The 25877-nt window shown below is 42.0% G+C and overlaps 1 protein-coding gene across 3 annotated transcripts in view; it reads left to right on the forward strand.

The window, feature by feature from the left end:
• GATB (glutamyl-tRNA amidotransferase subunit B) overlaps window positions 1-25877 on the forward strand; it is a 224983-nt gene that overhangs the window by 69195 nt on the left and 129911 nt on the right. For all 3 annotated transcript variants that reach the window (XM_030191645.1, XM_030191644.1, XM_030191643.1), the window contains exons 5-6: window positions 7938-8136; window positions 17313-17435. In XM_030191645.1, coding sequence (XP_030047505.1) covers window positions 7938-8136; window positions 17313-17435 — 322 coding nt within the window. The remainder of the gene's footprint in view (window positions 1-7937; window positions 8137-17312; window positions 17436-25877) is intronic.

Consider the following 25877-nt stretch of genomic DNA (forward strand, 5'->3'; position numbering starts at 1 on the left):
CCAGTCCGTATCACAAGTACTGTACTGAGCAGATCCCAAAAAGTAGATCCTTCATTTCCTAAGTCTACTTAGGAAAATCATATTTCATGGACTGGCAACAGATTCCACAGCTTAATTAAACGCTCTGAAAAATATGCTCTCTACAATTTGTTTTCAATCTGCTAGTTATTAGTTTCAAGGAGTATCCTCTTGTTTTAATGTTATTTGAAAGACTAAACAACCATTCTTGAGTTCACTGACCCATCCCATTCCTGATTTTATAAACTTTTATCATATCTAAGTTTCCCAAGTGTATTTCTGTCTTGATATACAACCAATTGCTAAATCCATTGAGGCAATTTACAATAATAAATATATAGGGGGTGATATTCAGCTGCAGACTGATCTAACCCCGAATATTCAATGCCCCGATACTCAGACCAGTTCCTGGTTAACTCACTGCAAAAAGTTAGGACAGCTGTTTGCTGTCCTAACCTTATGAAGTTACGTGGAGGCATATTTTCAAAGCACTTAGATTTACAAAAGTTACATAGGAACCTATGGAACTTTGTAAGTCTAAGTGCTTTGAAAATGAGCCCCTTAGCCAGTTAATGGATTGAATATCGCTCCTGGCCGGTTAAGTTGATGCTTCACCCACACTTTGCTCTCAGCCTGCCCCTAACCTAGCCAGTTACCAGGGATATAAGTGTTGTCGTCGTTCTGGGACAGACCAAAGGTCCATCAAGCCCAGCATCCTGTTTCCAACAGTGGCCAATCCAGGTCACAAATACCTGGCAAGATCCCAAAAGAGTACAAAACATGTTATGCTACTTATCCTAGAAATAAGCAGTGGATTTTCCCCAAGTCCATCTTAATATAATGGCTTATGGACTTTTCTTTTAGGAAGCTATCCAAACCTTTTTTAAATCCTTCTAAGCTCACTGCTTTACCACATTCTCTGGCAACGTTTTCAGGAGTTTAATTACACATTCTGCAGCACTAATTGGTTAAGTGCCACTTAATATCTCCAGATAGCCCCATACAAGTAATGAAACAGCCAGGAGCCTATCCTGACTATTTAAATTGCTTTGAATATCTATCCCATAGTAAATATGTGGGGACAGGTAATATAAAGAATAAGAAAGAGGAATGTAGTATTAGGGAACTACAGTGTACTTGTGAGGGAAAGGAGGGCTATATGCTGTATGTCTCTCAGGCATCACCTGTCTTTTTTCCAAACTCATGGGCAAAATATTAGTGAGTAGATTTCTCAAACAAATAAGTTTTCAGTCCTGTTTTGAATTTGGGGAAGGATGCTTCCATGTGTAGATAGGAGGGTAGATTGTTCCATTCTGATGAAGCTACTTCCCTTGACGCTTCTGCAATTACAGGCCTATCTCTAACATCCCCTTCATGGCCAAACTGATGATTGGGTAGTCTTCTCACAACTTCTTCAACATACTGCGAATCATCTAATTTCCTGCACCTCACCCAATCGGGCTTCCATCCAGACCACTCTACTGAAACAATAGTTGCTTCTCTCCTTAATGATATCTATTCTGCTTTTGACCATGGGGATGCTGTTTTGTTGATTTCTCTCGACCTTTCTGCAGCCTTTGATCATGTCAGTCACTGCTTTTTCTTTCACGGCTCTCATCTCTGGGTATCTCTGGAACTGTACATTGTTGGTTCACTTCTTTTCTATCCAAACGCACCTGTATGGTTATGACGCCTTCATAATCAGCTCCTCTCCCACTTCCTTGTGGTCTCCTTCAACACTCAGTATTATCACTTTTCTTAGCCAGCAGGCTACTCTCATTTAGTAATCCAATATTCACTGTTACATCTATGCAGACAGTGTTCTTCTGGTTTCCACTCTTGACCCTTATTAAGCTGACCTTTTGTCTGTACAGTCCTGTTTGAATTTGATTGATCAGTTGGTTAGCACCAATCACCTTTCTAAATCCATGGCTCTCTGGATCACAGGTCATCCCTCATATCCTTCTGTTTCTCCTACCCTTCCGGGTTATCCTTTTGCATCTAGTAGAATCCATGAAATACCTTGGTGTCATTCTCAATACAAGTCTTTCTTGTAGCTCCCAGGGCTCCTCTGTTACCACATCCTGCTTCTTTTCTCTTCGTACCATCTGTTCTGCCTTTCCATATTTCGAAGATAAGTTTTTATATTTCAACGTTTTTATTGAAAACAGTACAAAGGATAAAATACTTCAATACACTGTTTCACAGTTCAATAACATCCATTAACATAACTTTGCTGTATTACAAAGCTTTCCCTAACTGTCTCCAAGTTTTTTCCTTTCCCTCCCCTCATCCCCCCCCCCACACTTATTTATTTAACTCATGTCTAATTCCATACAGTGTCATGAAGAAACATTGTACCATTACAAGTTATTAACAAGAAGGCTTCGACCTTTCTGTGTCATTTTGTCTAAGTAGCATCCCCATATTTTAAGGAATCGCACTTTCCTTTTGCAGTATCCTTTCACCTCTTTCGCCTCCCACACCAGCAACTGATGTACCTGGTTACGCCAATGCCAGTAAGAAGGCGGAGTGGCTACAGTCCAATATTGCATAATACATTTCTTCGCCACCAGACATAATTTACGATACAGTAATGTTTTGTCAGCATTTAGTCTTAGTGGTGGTTCTTTCAGATCTAATACCAATTGCAGTGCATTCATGTTTATTCTAGTACACATCACACATGTCAGGTAAGTAACTATTTGTCTCCAATACCTTTGTATTACTACGCAACCCCACATCGCGTGATACAAAGAGTTATCAGATATATTTCATTTCAAACAAAGAGCTGTCTCAATGCCCCCAGATTTATATAACTGGATTTGGGTAAAATAAGCTCTATGGAGAATCCTGTACGCGCATTCCCTGTAAGCTGCTCCCCCTATTATTCTTGGTATATCTTTTATCTGCGCAATAATGTCCCAAGATTCCAAATTATGGCCCACATCCTTTTCCCATTTCTTTCTAATCTGGGTCAGCTCCTTCCCCGGAGCTAGCCCTCACAGTTTCTGATGTATATGAGATATGGATGGAGCATTTTCGGAAATCTCGTCAAAGAAGTTTTTAATTTTATTCCCCAATTTGCAGTGCAATGCGTCTTTATCTAAAGTTTGTATATAATGTTTAAGTTGGCAATGCGCGTACGTGTCACCCCATCCCTGCTCCCCTTGAGCCAACAGCTGCGGCAATGGTATTATCTCCCCATTCTCTCCCAATACATCTGCTAAGCGATTCACTCCTATCTGTGCCCATCTATCAAATGTTTTGTTCTCCAACCCAGGCACAATAGCAGGGTTTCCTCTTATGTTTATGTGGTCAGTCACTCATGGATCTCCACCCATTAATGTCCCTAAGAACCTCCACGCTGCTCTGATGGAGTTAAGCAGTACATTATGTCGGAGTCTATGTGGAATCTCTCTCTTCTGTAAGTGAGCTAGTGTTATACCATGATATGGATTATACAACGCTTCTTCCATCTCTAAAGGTGTGTGTTCCTGGGAGTGGAATAGCCAGTCTCGCACCTGCCGCAAGAGACATGCCATATTATAATATTTAATATTGGGTATACCCAATCCCCCTTGTCTCCATCCACCCAACATATATTTCAACTGCATCCTAGCTCGTTTTTTGGCCCATAAAAATCTGGACACCAAGCGATACAAACATTTTATATCCTTCTGCAGTAACACTATGGGCAGAATCTGTAATGTATAAAGCCATCTCGGCAAAATCACCATTTTGATGAGGCCGATCCTCCCCGCTAAGGACAGCGTTAAGGTGCCCCATGATTCTAACTGCTGAGCTGTCTGTTCCAGTAGTCTTGTAACATTTAAAGTATGGATCTCCCTCGGTCTGGACGGCAGCAAAATCCCCAGATATGTAAAATAATTTGTCGCTCGTTTCAGAGGAAATCCATCCGGCCAGAGAGTTTGGATGTCTAGGTTTATCGCAAGAGCTTCAGATTTGTCTATGTTTAGTTTAAAGCCCGAATAATCTCCGTATTCCCGAAATATCTCTAAAAGATTCTGTAAAGTCTCTTTTGGTTTTGTAATTATCACTAGTAAGTCGTCTGCGAATGCAGCAAGTTTAAATTCTTGATTTCTAAGTTGTACCCCAGGAATCGCTTTGCAGCCATATATGTCTCTAATTAAAGGGTCTAATTGAAGCGCAAATAAGAGAGGTGACAGTGGACACCCTTGCCTAGTACCCCTACCAATTTGAATTTCACCCGATACATTACCATTTACCAGAACCTGTGCTCTAGGTAGGTAATACAATGCTCTAATTGCTTGTACAAAGTTACCCTGAAATCCATAATTCTCTAGCACCGAGTACAGAAAGGGCCACTCCACTCTATCAAACGCTTTTTCAGCGTCGAAGCTTATCATTAAAGCCTGGTCATGGGAGTGGCCCAATCCCTCCAGCGATGCTATAATTCCCCTCAAATTTTTGGTGATTGATCTTCCTTGCACGAATCCTACCTGGGCTGTGTGGATAAGATGGGGTAATACCCTGCCCAATCTATTTGCTAGAATTTTGGCAAATAATTTGGCTTCTTGGTTAATTAAAGAGATGGGTCTATAAGAAGTTACTAGCTTGTCATCTCTTTTGGGTTTAGGAAATACCACTATCCGGGCCAAATTTAAATGTTCAGGCATCTTGCCACTTTCCATCCATTCATTAAACACCTTGACCAAAGTAGAGACCACCGAATCTCCCATTAACTTATAAAATTCTGCTTTATATCCGTCCGGACCAGGGGCTTTACCTGATTTACTCTGAGCTATTACCCAGGCCACCTCGTCTACACTAATTTTGGCATTCAATTGATTACAATCATTAAGTTGTAATTTCGGGGTCTGAACCCCATCCAAGTATACCTCTCCTGAAAGTCCCTCTTGTTCTGATGCTTTATAGAGACTCTGATAATATGTTTGGAACGCTAATCTAATCGCTTGGTTAGAGTGGAGACAATTCCCCTTCTTGGTTTTAATGGCTGTTACAGTCCTAGAAGCATATTTTGATGCAATAAGTCTAGCTAGGTATTTGCCCCCTTTATTCCCATGTTGATATAATTGGAACCGATAATAGGCTTGAGATTTCAATTCTCTATCATGTAACAGTGAGTTCAAAGTTGTTTGTAGCTCCATCACCTCTTGTCTGATCCTAGTGCATGGGGTTGAACCGTATTGTCTATTCAATTTACCCAGTCGCTTTTCAAGCCGCACAATTTCTCTATCTCTTGCGCGTTTATATTGGGTTACATAACTTATTATTTCACCTCTTAAAACTGCTTTCGCGGCTTCCCAGAAATTAGTGGTACTCGCAACCGACCCCTCATTGAAATGTTTATACTCGGTCCATTTAGCTTGTAAGTATTCCCCAAATCGTACGTCTCTTAACAAGTATGCTGGAAACGTCCAGCTTTTTAATTTCTCTTCCTCCTTTCCCCCACTCCAGCCCATTCGTGTCACCGAATGATCCGATATAACGCAGGGATCTATATGTGCCTCTGTAATGTCTGTTAGTAGTGTGCAGGAAGCAAGCAAGTAATCAATTCTAGCCGAGGTGCCATGTGCTCTAGATTGATGTGTATATTCCTTATCTAGTGAATGCAATGTCCTCCAGACATCGATTAGCTCAAGCGTTGTGCAGAAATCAGGCAAGCCCCTAGTGCTTATCCGTCGTAGATCAGTTGGGGGATGTGATCTATCTAATATAGGATCCCAGGCCATATTAAAATCTCCTCCTAGTATCATGGGCAGTGTTTCTAGCTGCATGAGCTGCTTAAGCAGTTTCTTATAGAATTTTAAATCTATTATATTAGGAGCATAAATGCTACCCAAAATTAGTTTTTGTCGATTCAGAGTAACAATGCAGAAAACAAACCTCCCTTCCGGGTCTTGTATCGTTTTGTGCACCTGGACTGTTATCCCTTTTCTAAAAAGTATTGCCACCCCACCTTTGTGCCCCAAGGCCGCAGCTGCAACACAGTCTGCAACCCACCACCTAGCCAATTTAGTGTGTTCAACATCTGACAAGTGCGTTTCTTGTAGCATCACTATGTCTACTCCAATGCGTTTAAGATGCCGCAAAATCTTGGAGCGCTTGATGGGGGAATGAATACCTCCTACATTCTCGAAGATAAGTTTTATCCCACACTCCATTATGCCCTCGTGTCTTCAAAACTGTATTATTGTAGTATTATTTATTCTGGCCTCCTGTCCTCACTCCTAAAGAAACTCCAGTCAGTTCAGAACACTTATCGCCTTCTCACTCCCATTTTGACCATGTCACCCCTCAAGCAACACCATTGGCTTCCGATTCCTTTTCGGATCCAACACAAGACACTGACACATTTCTGGGATGCCACCCTACCTTTCATCTCTCATTATTCTGTACCAACCTGCTCGCACCTTGCGTTCTTCTGCTAGTAACCAACTTTCTGTTCTCTCCATCCATTGTTCTCGTCTTGAATCTACTAGACACTCAATATTCTTTTTTTTTCTGCACCCTCCCTCCGGAATTCTTTACCTGTAGGACTCAGAGCAGAGCTTTAGCTCCAATTTTGGGCATGTGCTGTAGTAAATGTTCTGTGGTATTTTAAGCAGACCATCATTGTATATCGCCCGCAGAGGGCTTTGAACTCAGAAGCATCTATGTTACTTGCAAATGATAAATTAAGCACGACAAGGTGTGCTGTGACGCGAGCAGCTTCTTTTTCGATTGCTGGTCCACAGATCTGGAACGCCATTCCTGGCTATTTGGGGTTCAGACCTCTGTGGTGGACTGGGCATGATCAGTGGCTTTTGTTTGTGATTTTAGGATTATGTATGTTTTTTTTTTTTTCTTGTACTCCGCCTAGTTGTAGGCGGATTATCAATTTTTAAATAAATAAATAATCCCTGAAAGCCCTTCTCTTTTTCTTACCATTTTCTGGAATCCCATAATATGATTGGGGTGGCCAACTGGAGGCATCACTTCCAGTATTTTTTTTCATCTTCTTTGATCTGTCCTATCATTATATTGCAGTTCTTTTTCACCTTTATGACCTATTGTTTTATTGAGATTGTAAACTGCTTTCATTTTTGTCCTGAAAGACAGTATCTCAAGCACAAAATAAATAATAATTAACACTAAAAATGGAGTCATGAATATAGTCTAATCAAATGTGATGAATAGAGAGAAGTATACAAAGGTTTTGCTGGGCTGAGCACAGCATTCTGGAAGGCAAGTGAGGGGTTACTTGACTTTATAGGAACAGTAGGATAGCTGAATAGTGTATCTGGTGTGTTAGTAAGGGACCTTGAATGGAATTCTTGCAGATATTGGGAGCCAATGTTAATCTTTCAGGGGCCCTTTTACTAAGGTGCGCTGAAAAATGGTTTGCGCTGGTGTAGACACGTGTATTAGACACGTGCAGGTCCATTTTTCAGCACACCTGCAAAAAAAGCCTTTTTTTTTTTTTTTAGCCAAAAATGGATGTGCAGCAAAATAAAAATCAGTGCATGTCCATTTTAGGCCTGAGACCTTACCGCCACCCATTGACTTAGCAGTAAGGTCTCACTGCTGATTACCGCCTGGTTAGCGCCATGCGGTAGTAAATGAGAAATTATTTTCTGCCGCGCTTTTTGGGGACACGTAGAAATTAGAATTACCGCCCAGGGCGCACGGTAGCCGGGCGTTAGTTGTAATTTGACACTCGTTGTACATGCGTAGCGCCTACGTGCCTTAGTAAAAGGGCCCATAAGACAGGGAGTTACATGGTTTCTTTTTCTTTTTTTAGCACCCTTCAGAAGTTTAACAGCAACATTTTAAATTAGTTGAAAGATTTTAATATGTACCAGGTGGAAGCCATGAAAGAGTATATTACTGTAACTCAGCCGTCTGGATGTAAAACTGTATTTTCTCTTCAGGCTGGTTACCAGATAACTCAGCAAAGACTTCCCATTGCTGTTAATGGGATTCTGACGTACCAGCTACAAGTGGACAAAAAGCATGATCAGCTAAAAACCCAAACTGTGAGGATCAAGCAGATCCAGCTGGAGCAGGACAGTGGAAAGAGCCTCCACGATGACAACAGGAACCAGACACTTATCGACTTGAACAGGGCTGGTGAGCAAGAATGTGTGTCATTTCTTCCATATATTCTCCTCACTGGAGGAAAAGTCCATAGTCTGCTATTGAGACAGACACAGAGAAGCAACTACTTGCCCTCAAATTTGTATCATAGAATGTTGCCACAATTTGGGTTTCTGTCAGGTACTTGTAACCTGGTTTGGCCACTGTTGGGATCAGGATACTGAGCTAGATGGACCATTGGTCTGACCCAGTATGGCTACTCTTATGTTCTTATGTTATAAAATCTGTCAGTACACGTATATAGTACATGTGTATGTTTACAGTGTCTTCATACTGTGGAGTCAAATGTACCAACTCCAGCTTCAAAATAAAAAAAACATATGGTATATTTATATATATATATATATACATACATACATACACACACATATCTTTGTCCTGGATCTAAAGTACTGGTAAGTAATAAGTACTTTAGATCCAGAACAAAAAATGTAAAGCCTAATATCAGTAGGAGTCAGAGTTGAACATTTGGTGATCCAAATCCACAGCTGTGGTGCCAAGGAAGGGAAGGGAAATGGGACTTGATATACCGCCTTTCTGAGGTTTTTGCAACTACATTCAAAGTGGTTTACATATATTCAGGTACTTATTTTGTACCACGGACAATGGAGAGTTACGTGACTTGCCCAGAGTCACAAGGAGCTGCAGTGGGAATCAAACTCAGTTCCCCAGGATCAAAGTCCACTGCACTAACCACTAGGCTACTCCTCCACTCCAAGGCACAGCTATGTTAGGATGATTTTTTTTTTTACTTTATTTTTATTCAATTTTCAAAATAAAGTAAAACAATTGTACAGAAAATCAGCCATCATTAGGATAATAAACCAAAATATCAAGAAAATAATATTAATAAAGAAATACAATCAAACTTGATAGCCATGCTAGTCCACAAAAAAGGGTGGGAGGCAAGAGATAATCGAAACAGAAATCACAAGAAGAATATTCCTTAGAAGAAAGATTCTATGTTCCTTACAAGAGAGCAGTCTAATCACGCTTGAGGTTTCTCTGTCCTGGCCAATGGAGCTTGACCAGTAGCCACAATTTTATCACTTAAGAATAAAGTCAGTTGAGATGGGTCAAAAAAGATATGTCCGAGATTGATATTTTACAATACATTTGCAAGGAAACTTCAAGAAAAACAGCCCTCCCAGGGCGTCAGGCGTGGATGCTGTTTAAAAACACCATCCTGGAGGTTCAGGACAAATATATTCCACGTATTAGAAAAAAGGGAAAAAAGACTAAACGTCAGCCGGCGTGGCTAAACAGTAAGATAAAGGAAGTCATTAGAGCCAAAAAACAATCCTTCAGAAAGTGGAGAAGAGAACCAACTGAAAGTAACAGGATAGATCATAAGGAATGCCAAGCCAAATGCAAAGCGGAGATAAGGAGGGCAAAAAAGGACTTTGAGAAGAAATTAGCGTTGGAAGCAAAAATACATAGTAAAAATTTTTTTAGATACATTAAAAGCAGGAAACCGGCCAAAGAGTCGGTTGGGCCGCTGGACGAAAATGGTGTTAAAGGGGCGATCAGGGAGGACAAAGCCGTAGCGGAGAAATTAAATGAATTCTTTGCTTCGGTCTTCACCGAGGAGGATTTGGGGGGGACACCGGTGCCGGAAAGAATATTTGAAGCGGGGGAGTCGGAGAAACTAAACGAATTCTCTGTAACCTTGGAGGATGTAATGGGTCAGTTCAGCAAGCTGAAGAGTAGTAAATCACCGGGACCTGATGGTATTCATCCCAGAGTATTAATAGAACTAAAAAATGAACTTGCGGAGCTACTGTTAGAAATATGCAATCTGTCCCTAAAATCGAGTGTAGTACCGGAAGACTGGAGGGTAGCCAATGTTACTCCGATTTTTAAGAAGGGTTCCAGAGGAGATCCGGGAAATTATAGACCGGTGAGTCTGACGTCGGTGCCGGGCAAGATGGTGGAGGCTATTATTAAGAATAAAATTGCAGAGCATATACAAAAACATGGACTGATGAGACAAAGTCAGCACGGATTTAGTGAAGGGAAGTCTTGCCTCACCAATCTAATGCATTTTTTGAGGGGGTAAGCAAACATGTGGACAATGGGGAGCCGGTTGATATTGTATATCTGGATTTTCAGAAGGCGTTTGACAAAGTGCCGCACGAAAGACTCCTGAAGAAATTGCAGAGTCATGGAATCGGAGGTAGGGTATTATTATGGATTAAGAACTGGTTGAAAGATAGGAAGCAGAGAGTAGGATTGCGTGGCCAGTATTCTCAGTGGAGGAGGGTAGTTAGTGGGGTCCCGCAGGGGTCTGTGCTGGGTCCGTTGCTTTTTAATGTATTTATAAATGACCTAGAGATGGGAATAACTAGTGAGGTAATTAAATTCGCCGATGACACAAAATTATTCAGGGTCGTCAAGTCGCAGGAGGAATGTGAACGATTACAGGAGGACCTTGCGAGACTGGGAGATTGGGCGTGCAAGTGGCAGATGAAGTTCAATGTTGACAAGTGCAAAGTGATGCATGTGGGTAAGAGGAACCCGAATTATAGCTACGTCTTGCAAGGTTCCGCGTTAGGAGTTACGGATCAAGAAAGGGATCTGGGTGTCGTCGTCGATGATACGCTGAAACCTTCTGCTCAGTGTGCTGCTGCGGCTAGGAAAGCGAATAGAATGTTGGGTGTTATTAGGAAGGGTATGGAGTCCAGGTGTGCGGATGTTATAATGCCGTTGTATCGCTCCATGGTGCGACCGCACCTGGAGTATTGTGTTCAGTACTGGTCTCCGTATCTCAAAAAAGATATAGTAGAATTGGAAAAGGTACAGCGAAGGGCGACGAAAATGATAGTGGGGATGGGACGACTTTCCTATGAAGAGAGGCTGAGAAGGCTAGGGCTTTTTAGCTTGGAGAAGAGACGGCTGAGGGGAGATATGATAGAAGTGTATAAAATAATGAGTGGAATGGATCGGGTGGATGTGAAGCGACTGTTCACGCTATCCAAAAATACTAGGACTAGAGGGCATGAGTTGAAGCTACAGTGTGGTAAATTTAAAACGAATCGGAGAAAATTTTTCTTCACCCAACGTGTAATTAGACTCTGGAATTCGTTGCCGGAGAACGTGGTACGGGCGGTTAGCTTGACGGAGTTTAAAAAGGGGTTAGATAGATTCCTAAAGGACAAGTCCATAGACCGCTATTAAATGGACTTGGAAAAATTCCACATTTTTAGGTATAACTTGTCTGGAATGTTTTTACGTTTGGGGAGCGTGCCAGGTGCCCTTGACCTGGATTGGCCACTGTCGGTGACAGGATGCTGGGCTAGATGGACCTTTGGTCTTTCCCAGTATGGCACTACTTATGTACTTATGTACTTATGACACATCAAAATAAACTGTCACCTTTGTTTCTGTGTAGCTTTAGCAAGATCAGGAGAAATTTGGACTTTCAAAGTACGAAAAGTAGACAAACAATACTTGAAATACAATCTAAGTAACCAGTCTCTTCATAGTTCAAAGTCAATGTTGCCAAAAGGGTAGAAGATATTGCTGTCCCTTCTTTAGAAGATTCAATAAAAGCTGTTAAATCCAAGATATCATGAGATATCTCTACATCACTTTGTATTTGTTTACACCGGAGTGTGCAATCGCATCTCCGGCACTATGTAAGCCACATTGAGCCTGCAAATAGGTGGGAAAATGTGGGATACAAATGTAACAAATAAACAAATTAAATAAATATCAGGGAGAGAATCTCATAAGTACATGAGTATTGCCATACTGGGACAGACCGAAGGTCCATCAAGCCCAGCATCCTGTTTCCAACAGTGGCCAAGGTCCCAAAACAGTAGAATACATTTTATGGTGCTTATCCTAGAAATAAGTAGTGGATTATCTCCAAGCCCCTCCCCGGTTTCTTTTTTTCTTAAAAAGCAGGCAAATAGAAGATCGTAGAAATTGGTGGTAATGATTGCGAAGGTACTTTTCAAAACTTCTAAGATATACCGCTTAAACATCTCCTCAGCCGATAACCCATGGACCTTAGGAAAGTTTATCAAATGTAAATTTCTTCTACGCAGTATATTTTTCAAATTCTCCAACTTTAGCTCGGCAGTTGTCATGCCCTTAACTAAAGAAGTAGTAAAAGCAGAGGTGGATTTAGATTCAGTGGTTAATGTTTGAACAGTATTTTGCACCAGAGAGAACTGACAGCCAGATGCACTAACTCTACAGAAACAGCCCTTCCCTTAGCGAATCGGTTAAAAACTACTTATCATTTTCTACTACTTATTTACTATTACATATTTACTTCAAATGGGACACAAACTTAAAAAAAAAAATCAAGGGAGTCTTCACACAGAACATAAAGAAGGCTCAAGGGCAGAGCCTTAAACATATACACACAGGTTCAACTAAGGAGTTCAACACCACACAGCACCATATCACACCACACACTCAGTAGGGGTCTGTTAACTTTAGAAAAGCGAACAGTACCATTATAGCCGTCCCTGGAAGGGGGATGTTGTAACCAGACAATATACATTTCTTCTCTACTCTGATTTGGTATGGTCCTGAATGCAGGAGCATACAGGGCTAGTGAGGATCCTGCAAAGACCCTTACAAACCGATTTGACCAGAAGCGCATCCCAACCTAAAAGGGCACATTTTCAAGTGCCATTTTGTTTCCAAATGATCCAGAACCTTTAGCTTTGCTTGCACATGCTACTCAGCTGTATGTACATCACCAATGAAATTCTGGGCTGAAAAAAAAAATCAAATTAACACAATTTAACTACTATTCAACAGAATTCCTGTCTGTTAATGTACCATCTGCATGCACAATCAAGTGAAAATGATAATTGTGCTTATTTTGAAAAGGTATTTAAACTCCAATAGCTAACTGTTCAGCAAAGAAGCTAGTTTAAAATTATTTCAGAACCAGATGTAAAATTTGTGACTTTCTCTGATCTGTGAGAATGAGACTGGAAGGCCTCTCAGAATAATGGAAATATCATTACATTCACCAAATATGTGGGTGTGGTATAGCAGCAGCAGAAGGGCCATCAGAAGGAGTGGATAAGGTGGGCCACTGCCCAGGCCATCAGGGCGGGGGGATTCAGAAGGAGGAGAGGTGGGCCTTCAGGCTCCATGCCACCACATTCAGCATACAATGAATACATCAGTTAGAGGAACTCAATATCAACATCCAATCACTCAAGGGAGACCCACACCAGACCAGCTAGGGTTCTGGTAGGTCCAGCAACAAGTCTGAGCAACTAAATGCTAAACTTATCAAAAGGCTGGGACTACCTTTTTCCAAGAGGCAGGGGCATATGAAAGAATAGCTAAAAAAAAAAAAAAATAGTGCATAAGTACATAAGTACATAAGTAGTGCCATACTGGGAAAGACCAAAGGTCCATCTAGCCCAGCATCCTGTCACCGACAGTGGCCAATCCAGGTCAAGGGCACCTGGCACGCTCCCCAAACGTAAAAACATTCCAGACAAGTTATACCTAAAAATGAGGAATTTTTCCAGTCCATTTAATAGCGGTCTATGGACTTGTCCTTTAGGAATCTATCTAACCCCTTTTTAAACTCCGTCAAGCTAACCGCCCGTACCACGTTCTCCGGCAATGAATTCCAGAGTCTAATTACACGTTGGGTGAAGAAAAATTTTCTCCGATTCGTTTTAAATTTACCACACTGTAGCTTCAACTCATGCCCTCTAGTCCTAGTATTTTTGGATAGCGTGAACAGTCGCTTCACATCCACCCGATCCATTCCACTCATTATTTTATACACTTCTATCATATCTCCCCTCAGCCGTCTCTTCTCCAAGCTGAAAAGCCCTAGCCTTCTCAGCCTCTCTTCATAGGAAAGTCGTCCCATCCCCACTATCATTTTCGTCGCCCTTCGCTGTACTTTTTCCAATTCTACTATATCTTTTTTGAGATACGGAGACCAGTACTGAACACAATACTCCAGGTGCGGTCGCACCATGGAGCGATACAACGGCATTATAACATCCGCACACCTGGACTCCATACCCTTCTTAATAACACCCAACATTCTATTCGCTTTCCTAGCCGCAGCAGCACAGCAGCACAGCGGGTGATGTTCAATACAAGGAACAAACAGCAGGTGTCAACTGCAAAGTGCTTTTATAACAGATTCCACTCTCTCCCACCCCTATTTGGCATGCATAAATTCTGTCATTGAACAGTTAAAATTTGTGTGTTTTAAATATGGCAGGAATAAGGTGGAGAAAAAATTATATGGAAAACGGAAAAATTCTACCTCTGTCTCAGGGAGGACAACCTTTATACACAGAGGGTCACATGAATGTCAGTACTACCTCTAGCAGGCTGCATCATTACATAATGTTGGAACCAGTAATGCACAAAGCTCCACAGATCTTCTATGATAAATAAATTGTCACCGTTCAGGAAAGGTGAGCCCCTTGAGCTGCAAGCGAGTTGGTGCTACCCAGTCAACCCAAAGGTTAGCCGGGCCCTGACTGGTGGCAGACAAGGCACCCAGGCAAGGCACAGTAGGCAATCAGAGTCTAGACTAACACAAACTGAAAACAACGCTGGAACTTGAAGGCAGGGCTGGAACTGGAAGACAGGACTGGAGCTGGAAGGTAGGGCTGGAGCTTGAAGGCTGGGCTGGAGCTGGAAGGAAGGGCTCGAATTGGAAGGCAGGAGTGGAGCTAGAAGGCGAGATTGAAGCTCGGAGTCAGGGCTGGAACTGGAAGACAAGAAGCAGGGCAGGAGCGGAACTGGACACAAGGCAAGAATAAGCTGAGGCAAGGTTGGAGTCCAGGAACAAACAAAGGGAGGGCTGGAGACAGGCAGGAACAGGCTGAGGCAAGACTGGAGACAAGTCAGGAATAACTGAGGCAGGGCTGGAGTGCAACACACACTCTAGACACCACTAGGAGACCTGTGTTGCAAAGGCAAAGCATAAGGGTCCCATGCTTCCTTATAAGGGCCCTCACTAATGATGTCATGATCTCTGGTGCCCCAGAATGAGGCTTGTAACACACCAAAAGAGGCAACAGAAGCACCAGAATGAGGCTAGAATACTGGAGCATCAGAGTGAGGCTTGAAGCATAGTCAAACAGGGAAACCAGCAGCAGAGGCATCAGTCCAGGAGGGACGCAGTGCTGGGTAGCCCAACCACCCCTCCAGTTAATGATATATTCTATATATACTTCCCATTGTCTCGGGGGAGCCTCATAAAATTTGATCGTGGGCTGCAATCATCCCACAGGTCACAGGTTGACCACCACAGCTCTATCTGTATAAATTCTATGTCTAAGTAACGGGTGGCAAAATAGTGGACATAACTTCAAATAAATAAATTATCCAAGTGGAAGGTCATTTTATAGCTGGTCACCTGGACTGAGAGGGCAAAAAAATTTATATTGTGACTAGTAAAAAAGGCCCGTTTCTGTCAGAAATAAAACAGGCGCTAGCAAGGTTTTCCTCGGAGTGTACATTTCAGAAAGAGTGTGTTTGAGAGATGGAGTGTATGTGTCAGAGAGAGAATGAGAGAGAGAGAAAGAGAGACAGAGAGTGTGTGTGTTTGTGTGTGTGAGAGACAGAGTGTCTGTGTGTGTCTGTGAGACTGTGTGAGAGAGACAAAGAGATAGAGACTGTGTGTGTGACAGAGAGAGTGTGATAGAGAGTGTGTCAGAGAGAGTGTGTCAGAGACAGAGAGTGAGTGAGTGACCCCCCTCCCTCTCCCCTGCCCCCCTGCAGCCACCCATGTGCAGCGACCCTCCTCTCCCCCTGCCCCCACCCATGTTCAGCGAACCTCCTCTCCCCCTGCAGCCACGCATGTGCAGCATCCCTCCTCGCTCCCCTGCTCCCCCTGCAGCCTCCTATGTCCAGCGACCCTCCTCTCGTCTGCCCCCCCTGCAGCCACCCATGTCCATCAACCCTCCTCTCCCCATGCAGCAACGCATGTGCAGCGTCCCTCCTCTCTCCCCTGCCCCCCCTGCAGCCACCCATGTCCAGCGACCTACCTCCCTCCCCTGCCCCCCCCTGCAGCGTCCCTCCTGTCTCCCCTGCCCCCCTGCAGCCACCCATCTGGTCTCAGGACCCCCTCCCCACCTCCCTCTTCCCTGCCCCCCCCTGCAGCCATCCATATAGTCATTCTTTAAATCTAGCTCTTCCTTCAGTGAACAAAATTCAATATAAATGTTTATTTTTTTATTTTTATAATTCCTTTAGCTATTCCGCAGTCGAATTGTGAAGCTCAATTCCTATTAAACTCAGGGGTATTTCAGACTACTATCAGTTTGGGAAGTCTTTAAAAACTTTATTCAAGAAATATTTGGAAGTGTGAAGGATATTGTGAAATGATTACATGTTGTAACCCGCTTTGATTCTTTGAGTGAAATTAGCGGGATAGGAAAACCGGAATAGAAAAGAAATGAATTGTTTAGCACTTACATTCAGTAGAGAGAGTTGGAGCATCCTATATCTGTCTCAAGCTCTTTGTTTTGAGGGACTCTATGCCAAGGCCTTGAAGGGGAAATCCCTTCACCCCAGAGAAAATCTGCTTCTTTAGATAAGAGTATGTATGCCGAGAGCAAAATGGGGAGAGACCCTGGAAGAAGTAAGTGTTTGTGGAGGCAACCTGGTGCAAATCCAGCAATGGAAAACCCTTACAAGTTACTGAAATTATTGTGGCCAACGTTTGCTCTATGTGCCTCAGAGATTTGCTGTTACTAAGATCATCTGGGAAGGAAGCCTGTGAACAAGACCCAGATTGGGGGAAGAGGTTAGGCATAGTTTTCAGTAGAAGTCCACTGTTTGCAGAAGCACTCCAGTTTCTTCTGCACTGCACTTGGTATCATAGGAGTCTATTTAATTGTCAGGCCAGGGCTATATACCTGTCATTTTGTTTTTTTATAGAACCAATGGATTCATTTCTGTCTTGTATGCTATAACAAGGCTTTTTGTCTTCTAAGCCCCTTAGGGCCAGAGACAACAGCCACTGGGTGATGACTGTCAGTAAGTTGTACCTGCTTTTTAAGGAAATTGAAATTTGGCAGACATTCATTAATATTTTCATTCTGTAAGGTACAAATAGTTTCTTTTGCCTCAATAAGTCAGAAAGATGTAGAAATGCTGTAGGGACTAACATATTTCTCACTTGATAGGCATTGGTCTTATGGAACTTGTCATGGAGCCCGATATGTGCTGTGGGGAAGAGGCAGCTGCAGCGGTGCAAGAGCTTCAATTGATTCTTCAGGTCCTTGGAACAAGTCAAGCCAACATGTCAGGTATGGGAGGCTACAGCACTTTTCACATAAGCTGTAGGTACTATATGTACAGTCACGAAGGTGCTGTCTCATCTGCCACATACTGAAGTCTCTTTCAACTTTTTTAATAAAGAAGTGACTTGTGTTTTATTTCTGTTTATATCTTGCCAAATTCATATGTTGAAGCTTCTAACTCTCTGATTTGATTCTAGACGGGCTAATTGTGTTTGACAGTATAGGTTTTATTTGAATATGATTTTATGGATATTATTTTCTGATCCGTTTAGACTTTCTAGATTGGATGGAGTATAAATTTTAATACTTGAAAATAAAATGACATCAGATGGCAAGTAATAATGTAATTGAATGAATAAATGAATGAAGATAATGAATCACAGAAGAATAAAAGTACAGCACACTTTTATTTAAGGTAGGTCAAAGGAGTAGCCTAGTGGTTAGTGCAGTGGACTGTAAACCAAGGGACACAGGTTTAAATCCTACTGTAACTCGATACTTCATCTTCTGTGATCAATAAAGCATGCTGTACTTCATCTTCTATGATCCATTATCTTCCTTCGTTACCAAGGTTTGTTTTCTTATAAGTGTAGGTCCAAAACCATCAACTCAAAGGATAGGTATTGCTTATTTTGAAGTCCATTTTAATGGATGTGTATTTTTCTCCAAGGACAAGCAGGTCATATTCTCACATGTGGGTGACGTCATCCACATCACCCAGTGCAGAGCTTTAACAAGTATAGCTTTAAGAACATGAGCAGCATCCCCACCACGCATGCACGAGTGCCTTCCCGCCCACTGTGAGAGCGCGGGACCATTGGTCTCTCCTCATTCGCAGTGAGGAGAGAACACAATTGTCCCGCGCTCCTCACAGCATCTGGTGCATGAGCTTTATTTTTTTTTTTATTTTGTGCCTTCCCTTCGGGGGGTTTTACCCTGGGTTTTTTTTTTTTCATTTTCTTTTTTTAGGAAAAGTTTCTTTCCCTTTTTATACTGTTTTAGTTTGATTTTCCCCACTTTTAAGTTTCCTTTATTTTTGGCGCACTCAGTATGCCCTCTTAGGCCTGAGCTCTGGTCCAGCATTTGTCCCTCAGTTCTTTTTCTTTTTTTTTTGTTCTTGCCCATTTTTAGTCACCATCGAGCTGTTTGATTTGGCCATGGCTGTTTTCTTGAAGGTTCCCATTAGCTTTAAGCACTGTAGCTGGTGCAATAAGACCATCTTTGGCAAAGACACTCATTTTTGGTGTCTTCAGTGTTTGGGGCCTGAACATATCCCTTCCACTGGAGCTGACAGCCTCCCCTGAGAGCACCCCCTCAATGTCAGTGCAGGAAGCTTCACTGGAGTCGAGAGTGGAGCCTTAACCTCGACGCCCCTCTCGAGGACATAGTTTCTCTGTATCGAGGCAGGCGCGATCTCGGCCCTCTTATGAGAAGTTCTTCGCTGACACCAACGAGAAGCACTCATAGGAGTGTGATGAGGATTCATGGTACTTCTCGGACAAAGAAGTCCTTTGGTATCTCATATGACCCCTCCTCTCCACAGGAAAGGAGGAATTGTCTACCTGAGTGCTTTTCTTTCCCAGGTTTTGTTAGGGAAATGATGGCTGCTATTCCCATTCATTTGGAGACGGAAGACAAGCCCAGGACTGAGATGTTCGAGGTCCTGGACTATGAATCTTCTCCTAGAGAGGCTGTGATTGTCCCTTTTCACTGGATCCTGAAAGATGTTTAAGTGAAGAACTGGAAGTCCCTTCTGTTGGTCCCTGTCTTGCCCAAGAAGATAGACACCATGTATCGGATCCAGCGTTCCCCAGAGTTTGGCAAGCCTCAGTTGCCTCATCATTCCTTGATGGTGAAATCCATGCTGAAAAAAGCCAGGAATTCTAGGGGCTATGCTTTAGCGCCCCCTGGCAGAGAAACTAGAACCATGGATTCTTTTAAGCAGAAGATATATCAGGCCTCTATGCTCATCTCTCGTATTCAATCTTACCACTCTCCACAAGCCTATACTTGCAGAACTTGGTGCACAGCATGTTTGATTTGGTGGATTCTCTCCACAGGAGCAGGCCAAATCTCTTCATCAGTTGGTCAAGCAGCTGAAGGTGTGTAGAAGGTTCTTGGCCAGAGGCAACTAAGACACCTTCGATGTGGCGTCCAGGATCTCTGCTCAGAGTATAATGATGTGCAGACTCTCATGGCTGCATGTCTCTGACTTGGACATAGCAGTCCAGCAGAGAGGTTGGTGGATGCCACGTGCCGGGGAGATAATCTTTTTAGAAGCATGGTGGAGGAGGTGACTGACCTCATTGAGAGACACAATGACACCATTGATACTCTAGAGGACAGGACTTGATGTACCGCCTTTTTCTGGTTACAGTCAAAGCAGTTTACATATTATATACAGGTACTTATTTTTGTACCTGAGGCAATGGAGGGTTAAGTGGCTTGCTCAGAGTCTTAAGGAGACATAATGGGAATCAACCCCAGTTCACCAGGATCAAAGGCCACTGTACTAACCACTAGGGTACTCCTCCACTCTCCCGCTGGACATCTTGTGCACCTTCCTCTTCATCTAGGAGGTTTTTGGGCAACTCAATGTGGGGTCCATACTACTCTCTGAGACATAGATACACTCCTTCTCACCAGCCTCAGTAGGCTCAGTCCTAGTATGCTCATTCTTGTCAACAGCATGCACCCAAGGCCTATCCAGTTCCCCAGTTAAAGCTGGGGGCAAGCTTTTGACTGGCTCCAGCAGAGCATAGCCCCAGTAAAGGTAAACATCCTAGATGACCTGCCAATTGGGAAGAGATGGAATTTTTTGCAAGAAAGGTGGCTGTCACGAAACGCCTAGCCACCCACCTAGGGTTACTCCGTGGCCACTTAGAGGTTCTATCCCCAGGTCTGCCTGCACCTGTCGCTTGTGCTCTATACTAGCACTCTCCTCCCACCGACTGGGTCTCTACTGGCTCTGAGTGAGTCTCCTCTCAAATTATCCCCAGTGATTTCTAGGTTACTGGAGGCCACACTCCCAGTGGTCCCACAGTCCTCAGAAAGCACTCACAGATCCAACACACAAACCACCAGGACTTTTTATCAGTCCAGACAGCAGAGTCAACAAACTAAACAGGTTTATTGTCACAACTTGAACAGTGAACAGAAAATGTGTAATCAGAAAACAATAACAGGTAACTGAAATATAGATCAATTATAAAACTATCTAAACATTTGTTTACTATCTAAGTAGTACCTGGGAAGATCAGGACATATAACTGTTCACAGAACCTCAGCAAAGAGTTCAGGATGGTTTCCCTGGGCACCCTTCTTCCCATGATGCAGGAAAATAATTGGCTATGCTTTCTGAACTTAAAGGATGCTTACACTCACATCCTGATACGTCCAGGTCACAGGAAGTATCTTCAATTTTGGCTGTTGATACATCACTTCCGGTACCATGTGTTGCCTTTTGGCTTCGTATAAGCTCCCAGGGTTTTCACCTAGTGTCTTGCAGTAGTCTTCTTATCTCTTATCTCTCCCAACGTACTTTTAGTGTATACTCTAGTGGATCCTCCTCTACTTCTATCCCACTGTCAGTTGGTGTACCTCAGGGATCTGTCCTGGGACTTCTTCTTTTCTCCATCTATACTTCTTCCCTTGGTACTCTGATCTCATCCCATGGTTTTCAGTATCATCTTTACGCTGGTGACTCCCAAATCTACCTCTCCACACCAGAAATCTCAGCCGAAATCCAGGCCAAAGTATCAGCCTGCCTGTTTGACATTGCTGCCTGGATGTCTTAGCGCCATCTGAAACTAAACATGACCAAGACTGAACTTCTTATCTTTCCCCCTACACCAACCTCTCCTCTTCCCCCATTCTCTATGTCTGTGGATAACACTCTCATCCTTCCTGTCTCATCAGCTCATAACCTTGGGGTCATCTTCGACTCCTCCCTCTCCTTCTCTGCACATATTCAGCAGACTTCTAAAACCTGTCGTTTCTTTTTCTATAATATCACCAAAATTCGCCCTTTCCTTTCTGAGCCCACTACCAGAACCCTCATCCACACTCTTATCATCTCTCGCTTAGACTATTGCAACTTGCTTCTCACAGGTCTCCCGCTTAGCCATCTCTCTCCTCTTCAATCTATTCAAAATTCTGCTGCACGACTAATATTCCGCCAGTGTCGTTATGCTCATATTAGCCCTCTCCTCAAGTCACTTCACTAGAAGCAAGAGTCAGAACTTTCAGAATCTCTACGGAATTTTTGACATGGGTAATGCAATTAGTGCTCAATGAGAATTATTTTATGTTTCAAGATAAGCTATACCTACAGAAACAGGGTTTTGCATTGGGTGCAGCATATGCGCCATCCATAGTGAACTTGTTTGTGGCAAAATTTGAAGAGAAATGGATAGCGAGCTCACCTTTCCATAGTAAAATCACTGTTTGGAAGCGATTTATTGATGACATTTTCATGATAAGGACTGTAAATGATGAGAAATTGCTTCAATTTACTGCTTGATTGAACATTTGTTATATGAACTTAAAATTTACTAGCTTGTCATCTAAATCAAGTGTTATTTTCTGGGTATTGAAGTGATCCTTTCTGAAAAGACATTTGATACTAAAATATTTAAGAAAACGACTGATAGAAATATGTCTTTGGAATATCACAGTTGCCATCCTGTTAAACTTAAAAATAGCTTGCCTTTTTCACAATTTTTGCGTTTCAGAAGAATCTGTGCCAGATTTTAAACATCATGCCAAACAGTTTGCAGGACATTTATGTCAGAGAGGCTATCCTGTGAATGTAGTGAAATCAACTTACAGACATGCCAAATACAATAATCGGGATCTTTTATTGATGAATGAAACCCAGAATGATGACACTTCAGATAAAATGAATACCTTAGTTTTAACATTTTTGACGGGAGGGGATATGGTGACAAAAAATTATCAGAAGAAATTGGGTAGTCATGCACTCACACCTGTATTTTTCAGACTATCATTTGAGGATAGCTTTTTCTAGGGCTAAGAATTTAAAAGATTACCTGAAATTAGGAATGGGAATTTCAATGGATTGGGACATTTGCGTTGTGATCATTGCACCACATGCTCGTTGACACTAGAGCTCTCCCAGTTTACGAACCCATTGCATGGGAAAACTTTTAAATTGAAACAGATCACTACTTGTCAATCAAATTACATTGTATATATACTACAGTGTTTATGTAACAAATGGTACTTAGGGAAGACCACCCGAAGCCTTCATCAGAGAATTATAGAACATGGTTCCTGTGTCAAGAGAAAGAAAGTTGATGCTCCACTGGTATCGCACTGTATAGCTAAAGATCACACATTTGATACTTTTAAGTGTTTTGCTTTAGATCATATCTCTCTAAATCCGCGTGGTCATGATCACAATAAAATTTTAAAACAATGTGAGCAGCAATGGGTTCATGTTTTATAAACCATGGAACCGAAAGGGTTAATTCTCAAATTGAATGGACAAACCTTTTTTGAATTTTTTGAACTTTTTTTTACACCCGATAGAGCCTCCAATCGAACTTCCTTATGCATGTTAACGTCATCGGTATCCTTAGTGAAATAAGTGGAGTTCTGTTGCAGGTAGAGCCTGGGTGTCTTGATGCCATATGGTGCCATTTTTTTGATACGAGCATCAAGACTTGAATAGTAAGTTATTAATGTTTTTATGGTTATTGATAACATTATTAAGCACTGATTTGATTTTTTTTTTTGTTTATTTTACAGATTTGAGTCTGCTTGTTTGTTGAATTTGAAGCATTGCACTTAGGCCCCTTTTACTAAAGCTCGCTAGAGGATTTAACGTGCACTAATGATTAGTGTGTGCTAAACACAAAGATGCCCATAGGAATATAATGGACATCTTAGCATTTGCTAAATCTGCTAGTGCACCTTAGTAAAAGGACCCCTCTCTTCCCCTGATTAAGCTTGATTTAATGAAATGGAGATCCCCATCAAGACTTTATCCTTAAAGCTTAAGTTCTTGTTTTTTGGTTAAGCTGATAATATTTTGTATTTTGCATTTTTGACATTTTAAGATTTTCTCTGCACATGTATCATTTAAAATATGAAGGAGTTTTTTTTGAAGATCAATGATAAAAATTGAGTCTCAAAGATTTTGGTGACATATGACAGATACCATTGACTGGATTGTTGAAGTTGTTTTTCCTCCTTTGTAAGATTATTATTATTATTATTTTCACTTTGATTTAATTGATAGAATATTGATAAAATTATATTGATTATATATTCAACTTTAGCTGTTTAATTTACACACACACACCCTTTTACAAAGCTGTGCTAGTGGCTGCCGGTGTAGTAATGCCAACAAAGCCCATTCAAAGTGGATGGCCTGTGTTGGCATTGCCTTGAGACAGCCGCTAGCGTGGCTTTGTAAAAAAAAAGGGGGGGGGGGGGTTAGTGAGTTAAACAGCCCATTATTATCCATATAATTTAAAAGAAATCAGACACATTGATTTTGTGCCCTTCTCTAACTTGGGTTAGAAAAAGTAACACTCATTATAAACAGATGAAGGCAGACAAATAAGAGTGATTGGTGCCTTATCTGTGCACTTTAACATTAATTGGTTTTGCTCTCTTTAATGGAGGAGCTCTATGAGAAAGCAGTGTCTATAAGTGATTAACCAGACTTAACAACACTCAGGAAACTGGTATTTCATTTTTTAAATTTAATTTAATGTGGGCATTTATAGTCCGCTTAACCTTCAAGTTCAAGGTGGAGTACAAATCAGTCTTTATAACAACATTTTCCACGGAATGACAGAATACAATAGAAAGGTAACTTATTCTTACAATGGTACATTTTCAGCATAACATTAAAATCAATGCTGGAAAGCTCAGGGAGAGGGGAGGAGGTTAATGACCAGTTTAAGGAAGCAGTTTTCAAAAGAAACAACAAGCTTCAAATAATGAAAATGGATTGCCCTATGGTTCATTGAAAAATACAGCAAATAAAAAAAAAATGATATAAGAAGTTCTGTTATATAATAGCAGAGTTACGGTTCTCAGTTTCAGAGGAAAATGATGGAGACAATGAAGATTGGGAGCATGGAGTGGCGGTTACAGCCCCAACATAGTAAATGATGGCAGATAAAGACGTGTATGGTCCATCCAGTCTGCCTAACAAGATAAACTCATTTACATGTTATGTGATACTTTATATGTATACCCGAGTTTGATTTGTCCTTGCCTTTCTCAGGGCACAGACCATAGAAGTCTACCTAGCACTGTTCTTGTACTAAGTTCTGAAGCTAACGTTGAAGCCCCCTTAAAATTTACACTCCAGCCCATCCCTATCAATTCAATCACAATCAGGGCATAGACCGTAGAAGTCTGCCTAGCTCCCATTTGTTTCCCCAATTACCAGCGTCACCACCCAATCTCCGCTAAGATTCCGTGGAACCATTCTTTCTAAGCAGGATTCCTTTGTGTTTATCCCACGCTTGTTTGAATTCCATTACCGTTTTCATCTCCACCACCTCCCACGAGAGGGCATTCCACATATCCACCACCCTCTCTGTGAAAAAATACTTTCTGACATTAGTCCTGAGTCTGCCCCCCTTCAACCTCAATTCATGTCCTCTAGTTCTACCGCTGTCCCGTCTCCGAAAAAGGTTCACTTGCGGATTAATACCTTTCAAATATTTGAACGTCTGTATCATGTCACCCCTGTTTCTCCTTTCCTCTAACATAGACATGTTCAGGTCAGCAAGTCTCTCCTCGTATGGTTTGCAACGCAAATCCCATACCATTTTTGTAGCTTTTCTTTGCATCGCTTCCAGTCTTTACATCTTTAGCAAGATACAACCTCCAAAACTGAACACTACTCCAAGTGGGGCCTCACCAACGACTTGTAGAGGGGCATCAACACGTCCCTTTTTCTGCTGGTTATGCCCCTCTCTATGCAGCCTAGCATCCTTCTGGCCACTGCCGTTGCCTTGGCGCATTGTTTCTTCACCTTTAGATCCTCAGACACCAACACCCCAAGGTCTCTCTCCTGAGTCGAGCTTACTAATCTTTCTCCTCCTATTCGGTATCTCTCTTTCGGGTTTCTGCACCCCAAGTGCATCACTCTACACTTCTTGGCATTAAATTTTAACTCGTCTTATGACAAATACTTCACTCAAGCTTTGAAAAAAATCTCGAAACTCAAAACCCAGCTTCACACCTTCTGCGTATATTGACCATAAACATCACAGCTATCACCACTGGCTTAACACTACCATACACTTAGTGGTGGAGAAAAAAAGCCTCAGTAACACCACCCAGCCAGCCCAAAATCAGACTATAAAGTGTGGGCCGGGCGCACCATCATCTGGCTAAAAAAAAACTCCACAATTACTCAGTGTTTCCAGGCATATCTTATAAACCATTTTTCCTACA

The sequence above is a fragment of the Microcaecilia unicolor genome, chromosome 2, assembly GCF_901765095.1.
Source record: "Microcaecilia unicolor chromosome 2, aMicUni1.1, whole genome shotgun sequence".
In the NCBI taxonomy this organism is placed as follows: Eukaryota; Metazoa; Chordata; class Amphibia; order Gymnophiona; family Siphonopidae; genus Microcaecilia; species Microcaecilia unicolor.